The sequence below is a fragment of the Gopherus evgoodei genome, chromosome 3, assembly GCF_007399415.2.
Source record: "Gopherus evgoodei ecotype Sinaloan lineage chromosome 3, rGopEvg1_v1.p, whole genome shotgun sequence".
In the NCBI taxonomy this organism is placed as follows: domain Eukaryota; kingdom Metazoa; phylum Chordata; order Testudines; family Testudinidae; genus Gopherus; species Gopherus evgoodei.
Genome location: NC_044324.1, coordinates 16134895 through 16154968, shown reverse-complemented (window position 1 = coordinate 16154968; position 20074 = coordinate 16134895). Strand labels below are relative to the sequence as shown.

Genomic DNA, 20074 nt, shown 5'->3' with positions numbered 1-20074 from the left:
GGTGGAAGACAGCAGCTGTTTCATAGTACACAGTGACATTCCACAACAATTCTGGAAAGCCACCGAAGAATACAGTATCCAACTAAAATTGCACAGAGAATTTAGAGAGGCAGAATGTAATTGAAATTAGGCCAGGACAGCAGAGCCAATAGTCTAAATCTATAAACCAGGCATTAAAATTGTGTTAAGAGTCTAATTCAGAGTTAAGGCTGACAGGCTGGGCTGTCCTTGTGCCTATACACAGCACAGGTGATCACTCAGGGTACGTCTACACAGCAATTAAAAACCTAGTCCATGCCAGCTGACTGGGGCTCACAGGGGCTCAGGCTAAGAGGCTGTTTAATTGCAGTGCAGATGTTCAGGCTTGGGACCCTCCTACCCTGCAGGGTCCTGGAGCCTGGGCTGCAGTGTAATTAAACAGCCTCAACAAGCCCAAGTCAGCTGGCACAAGCCCGTCACAGGTTTTCAACTGCAGAGCAGATATACCCTAAGTTCACCAGTCATTCTGCAGCCTGTAACACACAGGTGTAACAGAGGGAGTAGAGGGCAGCGCTGACATTACCTCCAAGTTTCTTTCCTGGTGTGAATTAAACCTTTAAAATTTTTAAATTGTGTCTCTAATCAATACTGAAATAAATCTGAAATATTTCCAGCTATGGTAAAAGAAGATGGGCGTGGCTGAAAAGACCGGTAATATTAGAAGAAGCCTTTCACTTCTAAATTACTGGTTCAAATCCAGGAGTAACTAAAAGTCTAAAAGGAAGCAACAGAGGAGAAGGACCTTGGGGTATTGGTAGATCACAGGATGACTATGAGCCGCCAATGTGATATGGCCGTGAAAAAAGCTAATGCGGTTTTAGGATGCATCAGGCGAGGTATTTCCAGCAAAGATAAGGAGGTGTTAGTACCGTTATATAAGGCGCTGGTGAGACCCCACCTGGAATACTGTGTGCAGTTCTGGTCTCTCATGTTTAAGAAGGATGAATTCAAACTGGAATAGGTTCAGAGACGGGTTACTAGGATGATCCGAGGAATGGAAAACCTGTCATATAAAAGGAGACTCAAAGAGCTTGGCTTGTTTAGTCTAGACAAAAGAAGGCTGAGGGGGGATATGCTTGCTCTTTATAAATATATCAGAGGGATTAATATTAGGGAGGAAGAGGAATTATTTAAGCTTAGTACCAATGTAGATACAAGAACGAATGGGTATAAACTGGACACTAGGAAGTTTTGACTTGAAATTAGACAAAGGTTTCTAACCATTAGAGGAGCGAAGTTCTGGAACAGCCTTCCAAGGGGAGTAGTGGGGGCAAAAGACATATCTGGCTTTAAGATTAAGCTTGATAAGTTTATGGAAGGGATGGTATGATGGGAGAGCCTAATTTTGGCAACTGATCTTTGATTATCGCCAGATAAGTATGCCCAGTGGTTGGTGATGGGATGTTGGATGGGATGGGATCTAAGTTACTGCAGAGAATTCTTTTCTGAGTGCTGGTTGGTGAGTCTTGCCCACATGCTCAGAGTTTAGCTGATCGCCATATTTGGGGTCGGGAGGGAATTTTCCTCCAGGACAGATTGGCAGAGGCCCTGGAGGTTTTTCGCCTTTCCCTGCAGCATGGGGCATGGGTCACTTGCTGGTGGATTCTCTGCAGCTTGAGGTCTTCAAACCACAATTTGAAGACTTCAATAACTCAGGCATAGGTTAGGGGTTTGTTATAGAAGTGGATGGGTAGGGTTCTGTGGCCTGCTTTGTGCAGGGGGTCAGACTAGATGATCACATTGGTCCGTTCTGACCCTAGAATCTATGAATCTATGTCTCAGAGTTCTCTCCAGGAGCCTTTTTGAAACATGCTGGTGGTTTAGTTGACAGGTGGCCACAGCACAAAAACCATCTCAACTGTTACCCTTGCCATGAGCCTCAGTGTAAATATTTGTGGCATTGGTATTACACAGACAGATCGGAATCCTAGAGGTGGTCCTTCCAGCACAGAATTGAGCACGTTCACAGAAAATGCTTGCAGTCCTGCTTCTTGCCACCTGTTCTGTGAACAGAAGAGTTCACTTTCCAGTGTCAGGCAATCTGGCACATTTCCTAAACTCTAAATCCAGTGGCTCATTTACTGTGTGCCGCTGGGAGTGAGAGGTTGTTATGGTGAAAATCATACATAAGCATATAAGCTAGAGGGCCTCACTGAAAGCCCAGATTTAAAGACACCTGAATTCTGAGGCATTTTGAATTCACACCCAAAGCTTTTTGGCTCGAGTTAAACAAAAGCAAAACAAAGGTATAGAGCAGCATAAGGATACGTGCATTTATATTGCTTTTACAATTATCTTTAAAAACCCTAAGACAAGACAAAAATAGAGGAGAGATTCCAACTTAAACTGGTGCAACCAATTATTTCCACTCTATGGACACTGCCTTGGGATTTTTGTTTTTATATATCATCACACATATGGCCTCTTTATCCCCTTCTACTAACTCACAGGAAGGATGTTAAACCTTCTTGAGAGCACTGATGTTTAACCATTACGTTCGGGAGACATGATTTCCAGCATTGAATGGTAATGCTGTATGGTTCACCTCCAAGTTCCTAAGGCCATGTCTACACTGCAGAGCCTATATGGGCATAGCTATCCTGGCAAAGCCCCCTAGTGTAGATGCAGCTTACGCTGACACAGGGAGTTTTGCTGGCAGTGTAGGAACACCTCCTTCCTGAATATTAACTGCGCCGACAGAAGCACTCTTCTGTTGGCATAGCTGCTTTAATACTGGGGTTTTTATTGGCCTAGTTATGATGGCCAAGAATGTGGTTTTTTCACACACCCTAAGTAACATAGCTATGTCAGTATACATTTTAAGTGTAGCCCAAATCTAAAAGTTACAAACATTTGTCTCCTGATCACAGCTATGACCATTCCTCTGTTCTCTTTACATTGAATTACAGAAACGTAAACTTTTGAACTTTCCTGGAGTAACTTCTTGTTGCTGTACTTACACTACTGGAAAGGTTCTGAGCATACTTTACATGAGGAGGGCAAGTCAGAAAGCCTCTCAGGGGTCTTCAGCGTTATTTACCATTCTGTAACAGACAAGTTAGAGAAAAAATACCATTAAAATTTGCTCAGAACGTAAAGGCGTTTTCATTTTTATTATCTGTCTAATAACAGGACTCAGATATCACCGTGATGTGCAGCTTTATAAAAGCCTAGCCAGACAGAAAGACACACATTAAAATAATCTGAACTCACCATTTTGAGAGTAGAAAACAGGGACCACACTCTTAAATATGATAAATTAGGGAAAATCCCCCTCTGTAACCCTTGACTCTCCCATACAATCTTTCAATATTTTGTTGTATTCCAAGTACAGTTAGCACTCCAGACTCATCCCAATGACATTAATCAGAGCTTCACCATTGATTTCAATTGTCCCTTAGTATGTAATTCTTCACATTTAAACACCATACACATTACAATGATTCATGTTACAATTTGATGTTTATAGGCACCAAAAGGATGACTGGCCAAGTACTCTGCATCAGTATACAGGTCTGTCATCTTACGTTGGGGTTACGTTCTGTGGTCAGCACGTAAAGCAAAAACCGTGTATAGTCAAAATTACATCGAGTGTAATGGCGGGCGGAATCGCCCGCACTACAGGAACAGTATTTAAATTGTTATTTTTCTCTTTTTTTTTTTTTTTGCTGACCGCATAAAGCTAAAATCGCGCACATTAAATGGGTGTAAGATGCAACAGACCTGTAGATATATTTTAAAATTGGAAATGTTAAGTCTCATTACTCTCATGGTATATATATAAAATCAAATATACACATCAATGTCCATAGAACTCTACCGAGAATGGTGGCATCTGGTTCTATAACCATGGGTCTCCAGTCTAAGAAATCCAGAGTCTCTATGGCCATGGGTAAAAATAATCTGTGCCTCCATTTAGTATATTGGAAAGTGATGCTAGTCACAATTACTTATCTCCCTTCCAGGGGTGTATAAAGATTAGTTAATGTCTGCAAAAAGCTCTGAAGGTAAGTGCTAAATATTATGAAAACAGGTGACCTAATAACCCTTTCTTTAGCTACCATTTCTAGTGACTTGCTCCCCAAGGTGGCATTAGCTGGAAGCAAAAGACAGAACTATCATCCATTTGAGACGTGGCAGGCACGACATACTCAGGCAGACTACGAAGAGAGTTACTTGTATTATAGAATACTTCATTCAGTCTGGGGCAGACCACTCTAGCATTGCATTCCTATAACATGCATGATTGAAACTAGAATTAACAATGGAAAAGCCCTAGAATACAGAGGGACCCAGACGGCACCACACAAACTTACAGAAAAGCATGAAAAAAAGCTCAAATGTTGCCACACAACAGCAAACCTTCCAGCTGGATAAGAAGCAATATTTTATTTCCTCGGTCCTATTAGCATGGATTTATGGGGAGAGAAAGGATGCAGTTCATCTTCCCTGTGCTGAGTTTGGATCTTCCATTAAGATCAAGTGGTCAGATCCTGCACAATTTTGGGAAGTGCAAGGGATGAGCATTGGTGGACACTGGTCCGCTATCCTCTTTTCTATTTGTTCCAAAAAATTTGTGCCTGGGATAGCAGCCGTGATACTGTGTTAAACGGACTGAAGGATGGGGAAAGACAGATTCATGTGTGCAGAGTCAGCCTTCCTCCTCCCCACCCAAATCTCCCTTTCCAAACATTGTTATACAGTAAGCTCCTCTTGTTAAATCTCTCAACTGCATTAAAAACGTTTTCCCTCAGCTAAAGTCATAAAAGAGATGAGATCATATTGTTGATCAACTGCCAAATTTCAGCTTTGAAAACCAAAGGAGTTTCTGTGTTAAACAGAAACAAAACATATATACCAACTTTCTAAAGGGCAGAAAGTCTAATTATAGTGAGTTCAGGACTCTAGCTCTGATGCTTGATCCTAGGCCAAAAGCAAGGAAGAAGCAGTGCAGATAGCCGGTAGAGTTAAAGACGATCACTTTCCATCGCCACAAAACAGAATTTTAAAAACTGAAGTGGGAGCTAGGTGAGTTATGAGGAATCAAAGAAGAGAAGGCTGCAGTGACTTAGGTGAAAGATGACCAAACCACTGAAAAGGATTTTAGTGGTGGTAAAGGAAAAGAAAGGATGCTATAGACTTCTGACATGTTATATATAAAGAACTGGAAACAACTGGATGCAAGTAGAGAATGGAGAAGAAGGAAACATCCAAAAAGGGCAACAAGCTTGCGGGCCTGGGTGATGGTTAGGATAGCAGGATTTCAATGGAAATGAAGAAAAAAGGCTTTGGGAGGAAATATGAGAAATTCAATTTTTCCACGTTAAAGGCTGGGGTGGATGTGGGATGTTCACATAGCAAACAGTCACAAATATCAGATGGAACAGCAGGGCAGATTTGGGGTCCTTAGGGTAGCCACAGTAGCTGAAATTGTGAAAGTAGATGAAGTTAAACAGGAAAAAAAGAGGAGGGGAAACTAGTGATTCCTCCCACTAACATGGGGCAGTGCCAACAGCCTCTGGAGACGGGTACAACTGATCTTCCTTGGCCAAAAGGAAAGTTGATCTAACGTTGATCAGGGAGAAATAGTAAAGGGCCTTCTCAAGAGACTCTCTGATTTGACTAACCCTAAGAAGAGAAACAATGAAAACATGCGTCTGACAAAGTGGGTATTCACCCACGAAAACTTATGCTCCAATATTTCTGTTAGTCTATAAGGTGCCACAAGACTCTTTGTTGCTTTTTAATGAAAACATAAAATCACAGAAATGTCGCGCTGGAAAGGACCTCAAAGGTTATCTAGTCCAGCCTCCTGCACTGAGGCAGGCACAAGTAGAGTAAAAGCTGTTTTATCCAGCAGGAGAATGGGGATGTCAATAAGTGAAAAATACCGGTTAACTAAGAGGGAGGGAGTTTGGGTGCTGGAGAGGGCTCAGGGCAGGGGGTTGGGGCTGGAGGGGGATGAGATGCCAGATCCGGGGGGCGCTCACCTCGGGTGGTTCCCTACAAGCAGCGACCTGTCCCAGCTGCTCCTAGGCAGAGGTATGACAGGCAGTTCTGCACGTTGCTCCCACCCTGACCACTGGCTCCGGAGCTCCCATTGGACGGGAACCACCTAGGAGCAGCCGCGACAGGTCACCGCTTGTGGGGGGCTGCTCGAGGTGACTGCCCCCCGGATCTGGCACCCTGCACCCCCTCCAATGCCCCAACCTGCAGCCCTCAGCCCCTCCTCTGCTGCACCCAAACTTCCTCCCAGAGCCTGCGCTCCTCATCCCCTCCTGCACCTCAACCCCCTGCTGGCCCCATGCCAACCAAACTATAAACCAGACTTCCAATGAAGATCAGAAATGCTGGTTTAGAGAGCTTTCTGGTTGGTGAAGTGCCCAATACAACAGCTTTTACTGTATATGTAGACCACTGCTGACTGGTGTTTGTCTAACCGGTTCTTAAAAGCCTTTAACATATTTGAAGACTATCAGGGCCACCTTCACTCCTCTCTTCTCAAAACTCAACAAACATGTTTTTTAACCTTTCCTCATAGGTCAGGTTTTTAAACCTTTTGTCATTTTTGTTGCTCTCCTTTGGACTCTCTCCAATTTGTCCACATCTTTTCTAAAGTGTGACACCCAAAACTGGACACAGTACTCCAGCTGAAGCCCCACCAGTGCCAAAATGGAGCAGGACAATTATCCCCCGAGTCTGTTAATACGACTCCTGTTAATAAGCCCATCTTTTTCGCAACTCCATCACATTGTTGGCTCATATTCCATTTGAGACTCACTATAATCCCCCGATCCTTTGCAGCAGCACTACCGCCTCATAAGTTATTCTGTCTTGTATTTGATTTTTCCTTCCTATGTGTAGGACTTTGCACTTGTCTTAATTGAATTTCAACTATTGCATTTTGAATTCTAGTCCTGTCCTCCAAAGTGCTTGCAACCTTTCCTAGCTTGGTGTCACCCACCAATTTTACAAGCACTCTCTCCTCACTGTTACTTAAGTCCTTAATGTAAATATGGAATAGTATCAGACCCAAGACAGACCCCTGAACCACTCTACTGCATACACCCTCCCAGTTTAATAGTGAACCATTGATAACTGCTGTTGAGTACAGTTTTTCAACCAGTTATGCACCCACTTTATGGTAATTTTATCTAGACCATATTTCCCTAGATTTTAGCCAGGACATTCTGCCTATATAACATGACTACAGCCATCAACAAACTTCTACAATGGTGTATCAATGCCCCCTTCCTTTTATTATACACCAACATGCTGAGTCAGCCTTAATCACAGCAGTAAAAGCAGGTGCCATTGTAATCTATAGATGATACGCAAGTAAAAACTCACAAACCTTTGCCCTCTTCATATCATTAATTAAATAAATTACCTGTTAATAATACAAGGAAAACACACAACAACTCCCTTTCCTAGTAGGGACAGTATAAAAAAAATTCAGTATTAATATGGATGTCATGTCCACAATTGTAGAATTGAATGTAATGAACAATCCAGTTCCCATCCTAAATTACTGTAAAGGCAGCTTAAATTTACAATGATGAGTCTTCATGGCAATCTGTTTTTCAGATATTAAAAATCTCATTTTCTCTGCACCAAGGACAAGTGGATGTCTGAAGCACTGGAGTATCAACTTTGCATTTGTCTCACTTGACATGATATCTTTCTCATTTTAGTTCAGATTTTCTAATATGTTCTTGGGAATCACTTCAGCTTTCTTCATTTCTCACGGTATGCAATTAGATGTTTTGAAGTACAGCTTGCCCTGATCCACAACTACTGGCAAAAGCAAGGAGGAAGTTTCTTGGTTAAGATCTCACTGATAGCACTTTATTGGAAAAGAGATTAATTTTTCCTTTTTTTTTTTGTTTGAGTGAGTCAGGCTTTGTATTTTGTACACTACTTTGTATTTCTCTAGTACCTTCCATCTGAAGATCTTAAAAAGTCTTTACAAACAATGAATTAAAAGTCTTCATGCACCCGAGAGGTAGGAAATCTTGTCTTTATTTTCTAGAAGATGACTCAGGCACAGAAAGGTTAAGTTGCTGGTTTACAGCCACATAACGTAACACTATTGGTTGAATATGTGCTGCATCTGCCCCAGAGGATGGTCCATTAAAAACCTACTAGTGCTACCAGATAATGGAATTGCTCCGCTAGTTCAAACAGTGGAGGTCTGTGCTATGGTGCTGAAGGGCCTAATTTCAAACCTTGCTGATGACACCATGGAGGAAGGTTGTTAAATCAGCATGGGCCAATTTCAGCCCTGGTGTAATTCCATTGTCTTTAAAAAAATAAGTTGTACAAAGACTGAATTTGTGCCAGGGTCAAACTCACCAGACCTTTGCCCTCATCATGAAACAATCCTTCCTCTCAAAAGTAACAGATAGAGCTACAAATTGAACTCCTCTAATTATCCATGGAGTTTAAGCCCAGCAGGGACCATTAGATGAACTAGTTTGGCCATCTGTATATCATGGGCCATCACAATTCAAGCAATGACCTCTGTATTGAGCCCAATAATTTGCATTTCACTAAAGCATAACTTGTGTTTGGTAAAAGAATCTCTCTTCTAAAAAGGCAGCCAGTTTTGATCTGAAGTCATGTTCAGATAAAGAATCCACCACTACCCTTGGCAGTTTGCTCCAATGGTTAATCACCCTGCTACAAATTTATCCCTAATTTCCAATTTAAATTTGTCTGGGGTCAGCTTTCAGCCACTGGTTCTTGTTATGCCTTTCTGTGCTATAATAAAGAGCCCTTTTATTCCTAGGAGAGGTCCAGACTAATGTTTAAACAGGGCTTTGACAACTACAAGTGCTGTATTTATTTAAAAACTTATTTTAAGACGTGACCATCTGGAGCTGTTGGTGCATGTACAAAAATAGGACTAGTATCCAAAATATGAAATCTTCCCTTCCAAACCTAATGTAGGACTCTCTCGCTAGTCATTACAGTCCATTCAGCCACTTTCCCAGAATAAACCTCTGAACAAAAGATAAGCTCTGCAACATGACCTGAATGAAGGTGCATAAATCTGGGTTCTGGGAAGCAAGTTCCAGAGCTGAGAAGCCTTCACTAAAAAATTCCCTGCCTCCCAGCTCCACCCAGTGGTTCTTAACCTTTCTGGGCTCAGGACCCATTTGTAAACCTTGGGGGCCTGTCACAACTCAATAAATAGTTTTAGTGCAAAAAACATCTGTCTTACTAAATATTTCTTACCCATGATATATAATATACAAATTAACATATAGTAAGTACTAAATAAGTGCACGGTGTATACCATAGTGGTGGCTCCTCAGGTTCCTCTCTTGAGGGGCTGGCTAGGCTGGGCTCCTCGCTCCTGGCATTGCGGCTTCCAGGGTTGCAGACTGCTAAGGTTTGGCCTTAGCATTTGAGCAAGTGGTGTTGCTATCTGGTGTATAGAGTGCAGTATCACTTGCTCAAATTTGGCCTACCTGGCCCCCTGTCATGATGACAGAGGGGCAGCTGGGCCAAACCTGCATAGTGCTGCAGCCCCATGTACCAGGTTGCAACAGCCAGAGTGGGAAGCTGAGACCAGCCAGCCCCATGAGCTACTGCTGCAGGGCAAGTGCATGGAGAGGGAGAGCCCTGCAACCACTGCCAGGGTCTTTCACCCATCTAGGGGCAGGGACCCAGCTCCCAAGGCCTTCCCAACACCTTGGAGGCAGGATCTAACCCCTCTCTCCCAGGCCTCCCATACAACCCTTTGACACATTCTGGAGACCCAATTTTGGGTCATGACCATGGGTTGAGAAACCCTGGTCTAAACCACTTGAGCACTGATAGTCCTCCAGCACCTTCCCACAATCCCACTTTTGTGCCCAAAAGCGCAGACAAGTTCTCCCACAGTTCTCTGGAAAAGTACCGTAGAGCCGCTCAGCTTCTTAAAGCACAAAAGAATCATGGGATGTGCCCCCAGAAGTCCTAGCAACACAGTGAGAATGCAGTAACTTGGCTATAGCTTTGCAGGGTAGCTGTTCACACCCAGGGTAGGGTAACTCAGGTGCTCAGGGAGTTAGACCAGTGTGCTCATCACCCAGGCTACCCTTATAATTAATACCTGCCTTCAGACACATTCCAGTGGGGAGTCTCCTCCTGAAAGGGGAGTCTCAATGGCTCATTCAGTTCTTAGCCTCTTTCTTGAGATTGCCAGCTAGTAAAGACTACCCTGGAGGTTCTGTGATATGAACACTTGTACCCTAAGAATTACAATTACCTGTATTACAGTAGCACTTAGAGGCCCTAATTGACATCAGGGCCCTATTGTGTTTGGCACACAACCTAAGAGACAGCCCCTGTCCTGCAGAGACAAGCAAGGATGGGAAGGGAAAAATATGCACAGCGAGGGGAAATGATGTGCTTGAGAAATCTGGGAAAAAGAACCAGGGCCTCCCAACTCCCAGTCTAGTGTCCTATCCACAGACTAGACAACAACACTTCTTGCAAAGACTAGACTGAAATCCTTCCACTCATTTCACAAATGGCACACAGAATGGATGGTTAGCAAACAGTCATCAGATTATTTTGTATTAAACACAGGCAGGATGCCCAGAGCTATACAAGAAAAGACAATCTCAGTCTCAAGAAGTTTATAATCTGAAAAGATAAATTAAGCAAGCTGGAAAACTAAAGGAAAATTCTATATAAAGCATTTTGCAAAAAATCTGTGAACTGCATTGAGTAGTGACAAAGATTTTTGTTGAAATCCTTTAGATCAGAAAACTCAGCGTTAGCTGTGTGAACGTATTACAAATGTTGATAAAAGCCAAAACTGCAGAACATTTGGAAATGCATAATTTAATAGAGGACAACCGGTACGGCTTCATAAAAGGAAGGTCATGCGTGACAAATCTGCTGAAATCCTTTTTATTATACGACCACATTGTTAGGTTAGACATGAGTGAAACAGTGGATATAAGTTATCAGGATCTCAGGAAAGTATCTGATTTTGTACCACTCAGACTGATTTACAAAGTCATAAAGCTTTATCCAGGCAAGAGGTACTGAAATGGAGTAAAGAACATTTTAAGGATAGGATGCAAAGACCGCCCATGAGCCTCAACAGTCTGCAGCAATGAGGCAGAAAGGTCAGTAAATCATTTGTTTACATTGGCAAATGAACTCTGAGGAGAGGAAAACTTCAGTTTAGCTCAGGAGTGGGCAAACTGCGGCCCTTGGGCCGGATGTGGCCCACCAGCCGTATTAATCCGGCCCTCAAGCTCCCGCTGGGGAGCGAGGGCTGGGGCTTGCCCCGTCTGGTGCTCCAGGCAGGGAGCAGGGTTGGGGGCTGCTCCATGAGGCTCCCAGAAGCAGCAGCATGGCTCCCCTCTGGCTCCTACATATAGGGGTAGCCAGGCGGTTCCGCCCTGCACACTGCCCCCGCATCTCCCATTGGCCGGGAACCAGAGCCAATGGGAGTGGCAGGGGTGGTGCCTGTGGATGTGCAGAACCACCTAGCCATGCCTCTGCGTAGGAGCTGGAGAAGGGACATGCCGCTGTTTCTGGGAGCTGATTGAGGTAAGCACCACCCGGATTCTACACCACCTCACCCCTCCCCCACGCCCCAAACCCCTGCCCCAGCCCTGATCCCCCTCCCTCCCTCTGAACCCCTTGGTCCCAGCCTGCAGCAGTCTCCAGCACCCCATACCCCTCATCTCCAGCCCCTCCCCCAGAGCCCCCCCCCAGCCAGAGCTACCACCCCGGAGCCCCCTCCCTGAGCTCTTCATTTCTGGCCCCATCCCGGATCCCACCCCCGCAACCAGAGCCCTCACCCCCTTCCCCACACCCCAACCTCAATCTTGTGAGTATTCATGGCCCACCATACAATTTCTATTCCCAGATGTGACTCTTGGGCCAAGAAGTTTTCCCACCTCTGGTTTAGCTCCTACAGAGGCAGAGAGCACCAGAAACCCAGGTCTGGGGCTAGAGGTGCAAGAAAAGCATATCAGAGGCTGGGAGAAGGAGGGAGACGATACATTTAGAACCAATAAAAGGGACTTGTGAAGTGTCAAGCCAATCTGTGGAATTTCCTGTTGCCAGAACTGATCAGTGAAAAACCACAGTGGTTGGATGTATGGATTAATTTTAAAGAGGATTCAATAATTTTATGATCATTAATAAAAACCTGCAGCTACGTACACTGTGATGATATGGGTAATTAAATCGGAAGTTTTGGGGAATAAGCTGATAGACTGAGAGGGTCAGGAGGGAGGAATTCCTTCTGTCCTTAATCACAGGAACAGCTTTGCGAGTAAGGTAAGGACACACCAGGTTGTATGGGCTCTTCCTGTTCCTGAAATATTGAATGCTGGCCACTTCCTGAGACAGAATGTTGGATTAGACAGACCTATGATCTGACCCTGAATGTGGAAAGGAGTGACCAAAAGTCCCCAATCATCTAACCAGGTTTGGTAGCCTACATGAAATCAGTTTGGTGGTTCTCAGTCTTGCTTTCAGTGCACAATTTTCCACATGACAAATTATCACCACAATTAGCCTTCTCAGAAGATTAGCCATGGATTAAAGAAACCTGCAAACAACAGGACATGATCTAGACATGATCCTGTCAGGTCAGAGTTGAGATTCATTTCTGGAGGGCAGTGTAAGAGTTTTTAAAATTCAAATATTGCCTTTTCTAAGATCCTCGTCGGTGTAGTATTAGTGCCTCACAACCATTAGTGAATGAATTCTCATAACAGCCTCATGAGATACAGAAATATTACAGATGAGGAACCGAAGTACAGAGAGATCAAGTGATTTGCCCACGGTCAGCTGTGGTAGAGCTGGAAACAGAAGACAGCTCCTGAGTCCAAATTTAATGCTTTAACCATAAGACTATGCTGCTGTGCTATCTGTGAGTACAGGATTTCAATCTCTAAGGCTGTGAAAGCCAGCAGCTTTCATGAGCACTAAAATTCACTTTGAAAAAAAATCAGTTAAAAAAGTTATAGAAGAACAGGTGGTTCCTATGTCACAAAAACTCTTCAAACCACACAGGAATCTTTCATCTTACTGTTCTACACTGCACCTTTAAATATTCTTCTATATAAAGGTATGATATGCAAGACCAAAAGAATAACTGAGAAACAGTAATTCATAACAGATCAACTGTGCTTTATCTACACAGCTTCTGCTTTCATAAAGGCATGGAGGGAAGAGGGGAGTACATTTTTATTGTTTTCTGAGCTTAAAATAACCAGAAAGTGGCTAAAAAAAATAATCAAAGGTGTTCTATGGAACAGCCAAAAAAAACTCTCAATGAGCATTTCAGAAAGACAGTACTTTGTTGAAGATGGACTTACACATCTAAAGAGAACCATGGCCACCGTTTAACTGCTGTATTGGTCTACTTTGAAACCGCTATAGTTTAAATGGGAAATATCCTCCGGAATGTGTGCCTATGTACATGATTATGGCAGTCACTATTGTTATTGCAGCCATTATTTACTGCATTTTCAGGTTTTTTTGTTGTTTTTTTTTAGTTTTCCCATATCTATACGTATTGCAAGTGAATTTAGAAGCTAACTGAGATGGTTTAAAATTTTTTGAGGGGATTTGTTAAATGGAAAAACAAAGGAAAGGCGGGAGGACACTGAAGGCAAGCAAGTGATGAACAGGGAAAGCAGAGAGAAGGGCGAGTAGAAGTTGAGATGAACAGGTGACGGAAGAGGTTGGAACGAACAGCTCATCAGCAGAGGAGAATGTCCACTGTTAAAACTGTAGAAAGCAGTCGGATGAGAACATGCTGCAAATACTTGGTGGTTGCCACCAACTGAGTTTTAGCTAGCTCTGCCCTTGAGAGTCTGTCTTCTAGATGCAAGCAGGTGCTTTACCTGCTGCAGCTGCTTTCGAGCTGATATGGAGATGTTTACGCTTCAGGGACTATAGCAGCATATAGCTACAGTGCCATAGTTATGTCGGCATAATCCCATAGTGCAGAGGCAGCCTACAGCAATGGAAAGGATTTTCCCATTGCTGTGGGAACACCACCATCCCACCGGACAATAACTAGGCCAACAGAAGTATTTTTCTGTCAACCGAGCTGCATCTACGGCAGAGTTCGGTTGGTACAGCTATGGAACTTAGGGGTGTGCACTTTTCACAGGCCTGACCAAAACAGCTATGTAAACACATATTTTAAGTATAGACCAGACCTCAGGCTTCATGCAAGTATCAATTTCTGGGGAAGGAAACTTTGCCAGCTTTTTAGTTAGCCAAGCTTTGATTACAGCAAGGAGAGGTGTACATCTAAACAGCTCTTTGGTGACAAAAAACAGCGATCGAAAAGGTTTCTGAGTGTGCTCATTGGTTTCGACGAATTTGGCAGATTCTTCCTGAAACTTTGCCCTCCTCATCCCATTTCATGACATAATTAGAAATTCTTTTTTGACTGGCATCACCAGTTCATAGGCTATTTTACACTAGCCAACGGCTTAGCATTAATTCCCCACTGGGGTAGCTTCACCTCTTTCCCCCTCCCCCCCCCCCGAAAAAAAAAAAAAAAAAAAAAACAAAAGTGGGAGCTGTCGTGTCGACACACCTCAAGCATTTTTACCACACTGGTGAATGTTGGCTAAGAAGCTTGCCACTGGAGAAAAGGCATAAGACTACTGCTATAACCCAGCAAGCTTCTATCATTTTGATTGCAAAGACAGTGATCTGAATCCAAAAGTGATGGCTGACTACTCTCCTGCTAGCCCAGCCTTTCAGCAACGTGCCTGAAGAAGAACAGCATTGCCAAAGAGGTTCAACTGCCCCTTCACCCCCAAACCTTTTCAAGTGAGGAGAGGTTTCAAAGCTGAATTAAGCATGCTACTGGTGAGCACAGGCTATTTCTTTTCCAAATACAAGTTGATGCAAAAATCTCTGTCAATGCAATACGAAGGTTGCACAGTTAACATTAAGTGTCAGGAAATGCAAACATCAAGTTTTCTACGTCACTGTTAATTGGCCTTTATATATATATATATATATATATATATATATATATATATAGTATTGGTAACCCAAAAAGTTTAAAACCATGGGACAGACCCCACACAAAGTCATGGGATTTAATTTAAAATTACAAGAGTTTTTTTTCTTAATGCATCAGGCTTCAGGGTCTGATTTCTAATTTTTGAAGTCTTAGACAAGCCTCCTGCCTTTCATTGTTTGTCCACACATGATTCAGAATGAAAACTCATCCTGAAACACACAATGCGCACACCTAAAACTGAGGGTTTTTTCCCCCTTCCTTTTTACATAGACTCAGTTTTTGGCCCTCCTACCAACTCTGCTGATATCCATCTTCTCTATCTGTCTGATCCTCTCCATATGGGTTGAAATGAGAGCCTAGCATCTCTGAAGATTCATCTATGCACATTTGAGAGCTCAAAATGTGGTATTTAGTTACCGAACATAGGTATCCATATTGGGGACTTAGATCCCATAGAGGAGCTGGGTGCATATATAATCAATCCATCATTTGATGTGATACACACACACACACACACACACACAAAAGGAGCTCCTGTAGCTAGTCTGGAACAGGCAATTATCTAATAAACAATTTTTCACAAAGTTCTGCACATTCTTCCTGACTGATGATTCTACTGGCAACAGAGACAGAGACATTTTTTTTTCCATGGTTTAAGAGTATTATCCAAAATGATGACTTAGAAAAAGGGACACTTTCAACTTCATTTATATTACCTTATGTCTTCAGAAGATTCTTTTTATCCGGATGATCGTGTTTGGATACTTTTGTCAACTACATAAATCTTTGACCCTTCCTGCAATGGGATAGGAACTATGTCTGCTGAACTGGTTTTAGACTCATTTTAAACATGGTTCAGCAAGATACTGAAGACAGGAATAAACCACATGTGATAGATGTCAGTCACATCACTTAATGAACTACTGGTAGGTGCTCTGACATGACATCGGTATAAGAATCTTATATAGAGCAGAATAGGGCAGGCAATGCTTAAAAAGTTTGTTTGGAGACTGTGTTCTAAGTCTGTCTCAGTTTCCAAATTTGTGAAATACATTGCAGTCCTGTCCACAATGGCTGGCAAAGATATTTTTAAAGTATAACTGGTGGCGCAGAGCAATCCTGCTGACTCCACCCAACAGTCAGAGTAGGTGGATCTCATTAGCTTCAGTAGAAAACATAAGAGGCAGAGTCTCTCTAGCCAAAAGACAGAGTAGAAAGGACAAGAGATTATTACAGGAAGAAATCTAATCATCCTTGTCAAGAGGATGCTTGTGGGGTACCTTAAGGTAAATACAATTCTGCCTAAAGGTTATTACTTTAATAATAATAATAATCTCTGATACAAGTAACTTTGGACAATATCGTATTCTGTGTATATACTGTATTAATAAAAGGGTGTGGATGCCACCCATTTACAGAGAGTTAACCTGAACTAGCTCGAAAACTGTGCAAGTTAATGGGGGAGATAATGGCTCTGATTAACCTGGGCCTCAAGCTCTAATGCCTTGTCTACACAGAAAGTTATACTGGTTTAATTATACCTGTTTAGTTAAACTGGTACAACCTCCCTCCCCATGTTCATTCTGGGGGAATTCTGCACCACTGCACAGTGCAGAATTTGCACAGAAATAATGTTCTGTACAGAATTTCATGTTTTCCCTGCAGAATTGTGGCTGCAGAGCTGTAGCATTTTAAATGTAGACAAGCCACCACTTCCCTGAGAGGCAGTAGCTAGGTTGATGGGGTTAGGTTGCTCAGGGGTGTGGATTTTAGGCTCAAATCAGCAAGGTATCACTGCTGCCAATTCCCACAATTTTAATCATGAGCCTTTTGATATTTTGTGTTAAAGCCCCTGCTTTATGTTTCCTGAAAGCCTCATATCACAAAAAAACCCAACCCAAATATATAAAAAAATATGATTTTTAAGTGGGTTTAATTATTTTAAGACCTTACTCATGCATTTTGCATGTTTGGGGTTGGCAATCTGGATTTAATGGCAATCTGAATAATGGAACTACTCATGCTTAAGGACTGGGACTATAGAGACTGTTCTACACACAAAATTTCCTCTGGTTTAACTAAATCTGTTTTTTAAATTGATTGAGTCAAACCAGAAAAACCTGGCAACTGATGTAAACAGAGTTAAGTGTTTTCCAAACAGGATTTGCTCTGGTTTAACTCAATTTTAGTAAATATAATGCAAGTTTTATGTGTAGGCCAGCCCAAAGGCCATCGAAAACTATCAAATGCCTTGACTTGTTCTAATTATACGAGCTCTATTTTAAAGTATATATAACAGACGCTACACTCAGCTAAGTTTTCTGCAAGACGGAATTACCTTGGTGCAGTTTGAGAGACCCTCTGTTCCAGGAAACAGAGCTCATGGACATTTTATAAACAAACAACACTAGAAAATACTTTGACTTTAGATCACTGATTTCTGCTTCAATGGGAAACTGACATTACAAATCCGTGAAATATGCTACCCCTTAGGAGATGGGCAACAATATACAAATGTACATAAATGGATTAGCCGGATTCTCTAAACATCAGTGATCTGTTTTGTATGATTTTTCACTCTGAATGTCTTTTCAGATTTTTGATTTCTGAAATGTGTGGGATGTTTTCACAAATTCACACTCACTTTCCACTAACACATAGAAGCTGAAGTTGAAATAATAGGAAGATACCAGACCACAAAGTAAACCCAATTTCCAGTCAATGTTACAGATACATTCATAAATTAACACTAAGTACTCCATTAACTCAGAGTCCTCATGCTTGTGCAGAACTTGCCAAATCACTTTTGGTGCCTGACCTTCCTCTCCATCTCCCAGGTGGGGTTGCCCTAACAGAGGAAGGATGCCAAAGCTGTAAGCGCTGGTAGTCTAAGGCTTTGTCTTCACTGCTAAAATAAAGTGTGTTTTTACCACAGGAAATTAACATGCAATAGCTATCCTGCTGTAAAATGTTAATGGAGACAGGCACTTGCAGTTTTCACAGCAAGGCAGCTAGGCAAATTCAACACTATACCCCTGCCTATGGGTGACCTCCGGGTAAAATTAAATGTGCCTCTTCCGCACCAGGATTTTACAATGGGGTAACTAGTGCATGTTAGGTTTCAGAGTAGTAGCCGTGCTAGTCTGTATCCGCAAAAATAACAGGAGTACTTGTGGCACCTTAGAGACTAACGAATTTATTCCCCATAAGCTTTCGTGGGCTACAGCTCACTTCATCAGATGCATGTTAGTTATCTCGCAATAAACACACATCTTTTTTTTTTTTTTTTTTTTTTAGCAGTGAAGAGCCTAAGGCTGTCTTCACTGCTGAAAGATGGATTTGCAGTTTCCACATCAAGATCTTGATGTAAAATCCAGTGGAGACAAGACACAACTAGTTTTATTTTGATGTAACTAGTCAAGGTAAACACCACCTGTGCCTTGTCCCCTTTAGGAGTTTACATCAAGATAGCTATCTTGATGTTAAAACAAAAACAAAAGCCACACAATCACACACCCCCCCCCCTTTTTTTTTTTTTTTTCCCAGAGAAGATATAGCCAAAGGCTAGGTTTGGACTCATGTTTTCAATTGTAGAAACTTTTAAAGTCAGCAGGAGCTGGTGGTCGCTGACTCATTCCTAGCATTCAATGTATCAGGTTGCTGTGGGTTATGCTAATCCCATTATAAGTATTCAACCTTTTTCTGTTTAATAGAAAATTAACACGGAAAGTTGCCACCTTCTTTATCATACAATGTGCACTCTAAATGACAAGTCATTTATGCAGCATTTTCCTCCTTAAAATTTGTAACTTTTAAAAACAGGTTCCAAATTTAGTCCCATCCACCCCAAGCTACTTTAACAGAGAAAGGCCAAAAGCTGGCCAACCTGAGACACTTTTAAAGGGGTCTGATGTTTCAAAAAGTGCCTAGCACCGACCCTCTACATAGTAGGCTACTTTAAGGTGTCTCATTGTTGGCTGCACTCAAAATTATTAATTACTTCTGAAAACCTTGGCCAAAATGTGCTTCTTCAATACTGTAATAAGGAAAACTCCTTACACTGCTGCTCAACTTAATCATGGTTGGTAACGTCATCCTACTATACCACATTAGGATTAGTGGTCATTCACTGCCTTTAGATACAATGATATTTTACACATAGCATCGTCCGTTCCAAGATCTAAAAGCAATTTACAAAAATAAATAAATCCTCAGCAAACTCATGCAAGCTGGAGTATGGTTCTGGACCCTCAAGCTTCCACCAACCCTGCAGGGTGCATTCTATGGAATCACAGTGAGCTCCCAATAACAAAACCCCTGTCTTCGTGCAGCACAGGTGGCGTTTCCATGCCCCAAGACTCTAAGAAGCATCTCTTCCTTACAAAAAGAAATATGGAAACCACAAGGCCATGTTCTACTCCACGGAAATCTTTCAAAAAATTCTCATCAGCATTAATTGATTAGCCATAAGTAGGGCCCTACCAAATTCACAGCTGAAAAACGCATCATGGACCATGAAAGCTGGTCTTTTGTGCACTTTTACCCTATACTATACAGATTTCACAGGGGGACATCAGCATTTCTCAAATTGGGGGTCCTGACTCAAAAGGAAGTTACGCGAGTATCACAAGGTTATATGGGGGGCGGAGGGCAGGAGAGTCACAGTATTGCCACCCTTACTTCTGCACTGCCTTCAGAGCTGGGTGGCCAGAAAGTGGTGGCTATTGGCTAGATGCCCAGCTCTGAAGGCAGCGCCCCACCAGCAGCGGAGAAGTAAGGGTGGCAATGCCATACCATCCTAGCTCCAAAGGCAGAGCCGCCGCAAGCACCAGTACAGAAGGATAGCATGGTATGGTATTGCCACCTGTACTTCTGCGCTGCTGCCTGCAGAGTTGGGCGGCTGGAGAGTGGTGGCTGTTTAGTAAGGACCCAGATCTGCAAGCAGCAGACCTCCCCCACCCCCTCACCCCAAACCCATCATCCCAAGCTCTATTGGATCACGAGCATCAACAATTT

The 20074-nt window shown here is 42.6% G+C and overlaps 1 protein-coding gene across 12 annotated transcripts in view; it reads right to left on the bottom strand.

The window, feature by feature from the left end:
* Positions 1-20074, bottom strand: part of HMBOX1 (homeobox containing 1) — a 169837-nt gene that overhangs the window by 105221 nt on the left and 44542 nt on the right. For all 12 annotated transcript variants that reach the window (XR_003999450.1, XM_030555180.1, XM_030555190.1 and 9 more), the window contains exon 2: positions 3000-3083. Coding sequence is in view for 11 of the 12 variants with exons in the window: in XM_030555180.1 (XP_030411040.1) it covers positions 3000-3022 (23 nt within the window). In the remaining variant the exon portion in view is untranslated. The remainder of the gene's footprint in view (positions 1-2999; positions 3084-20074) is intronic.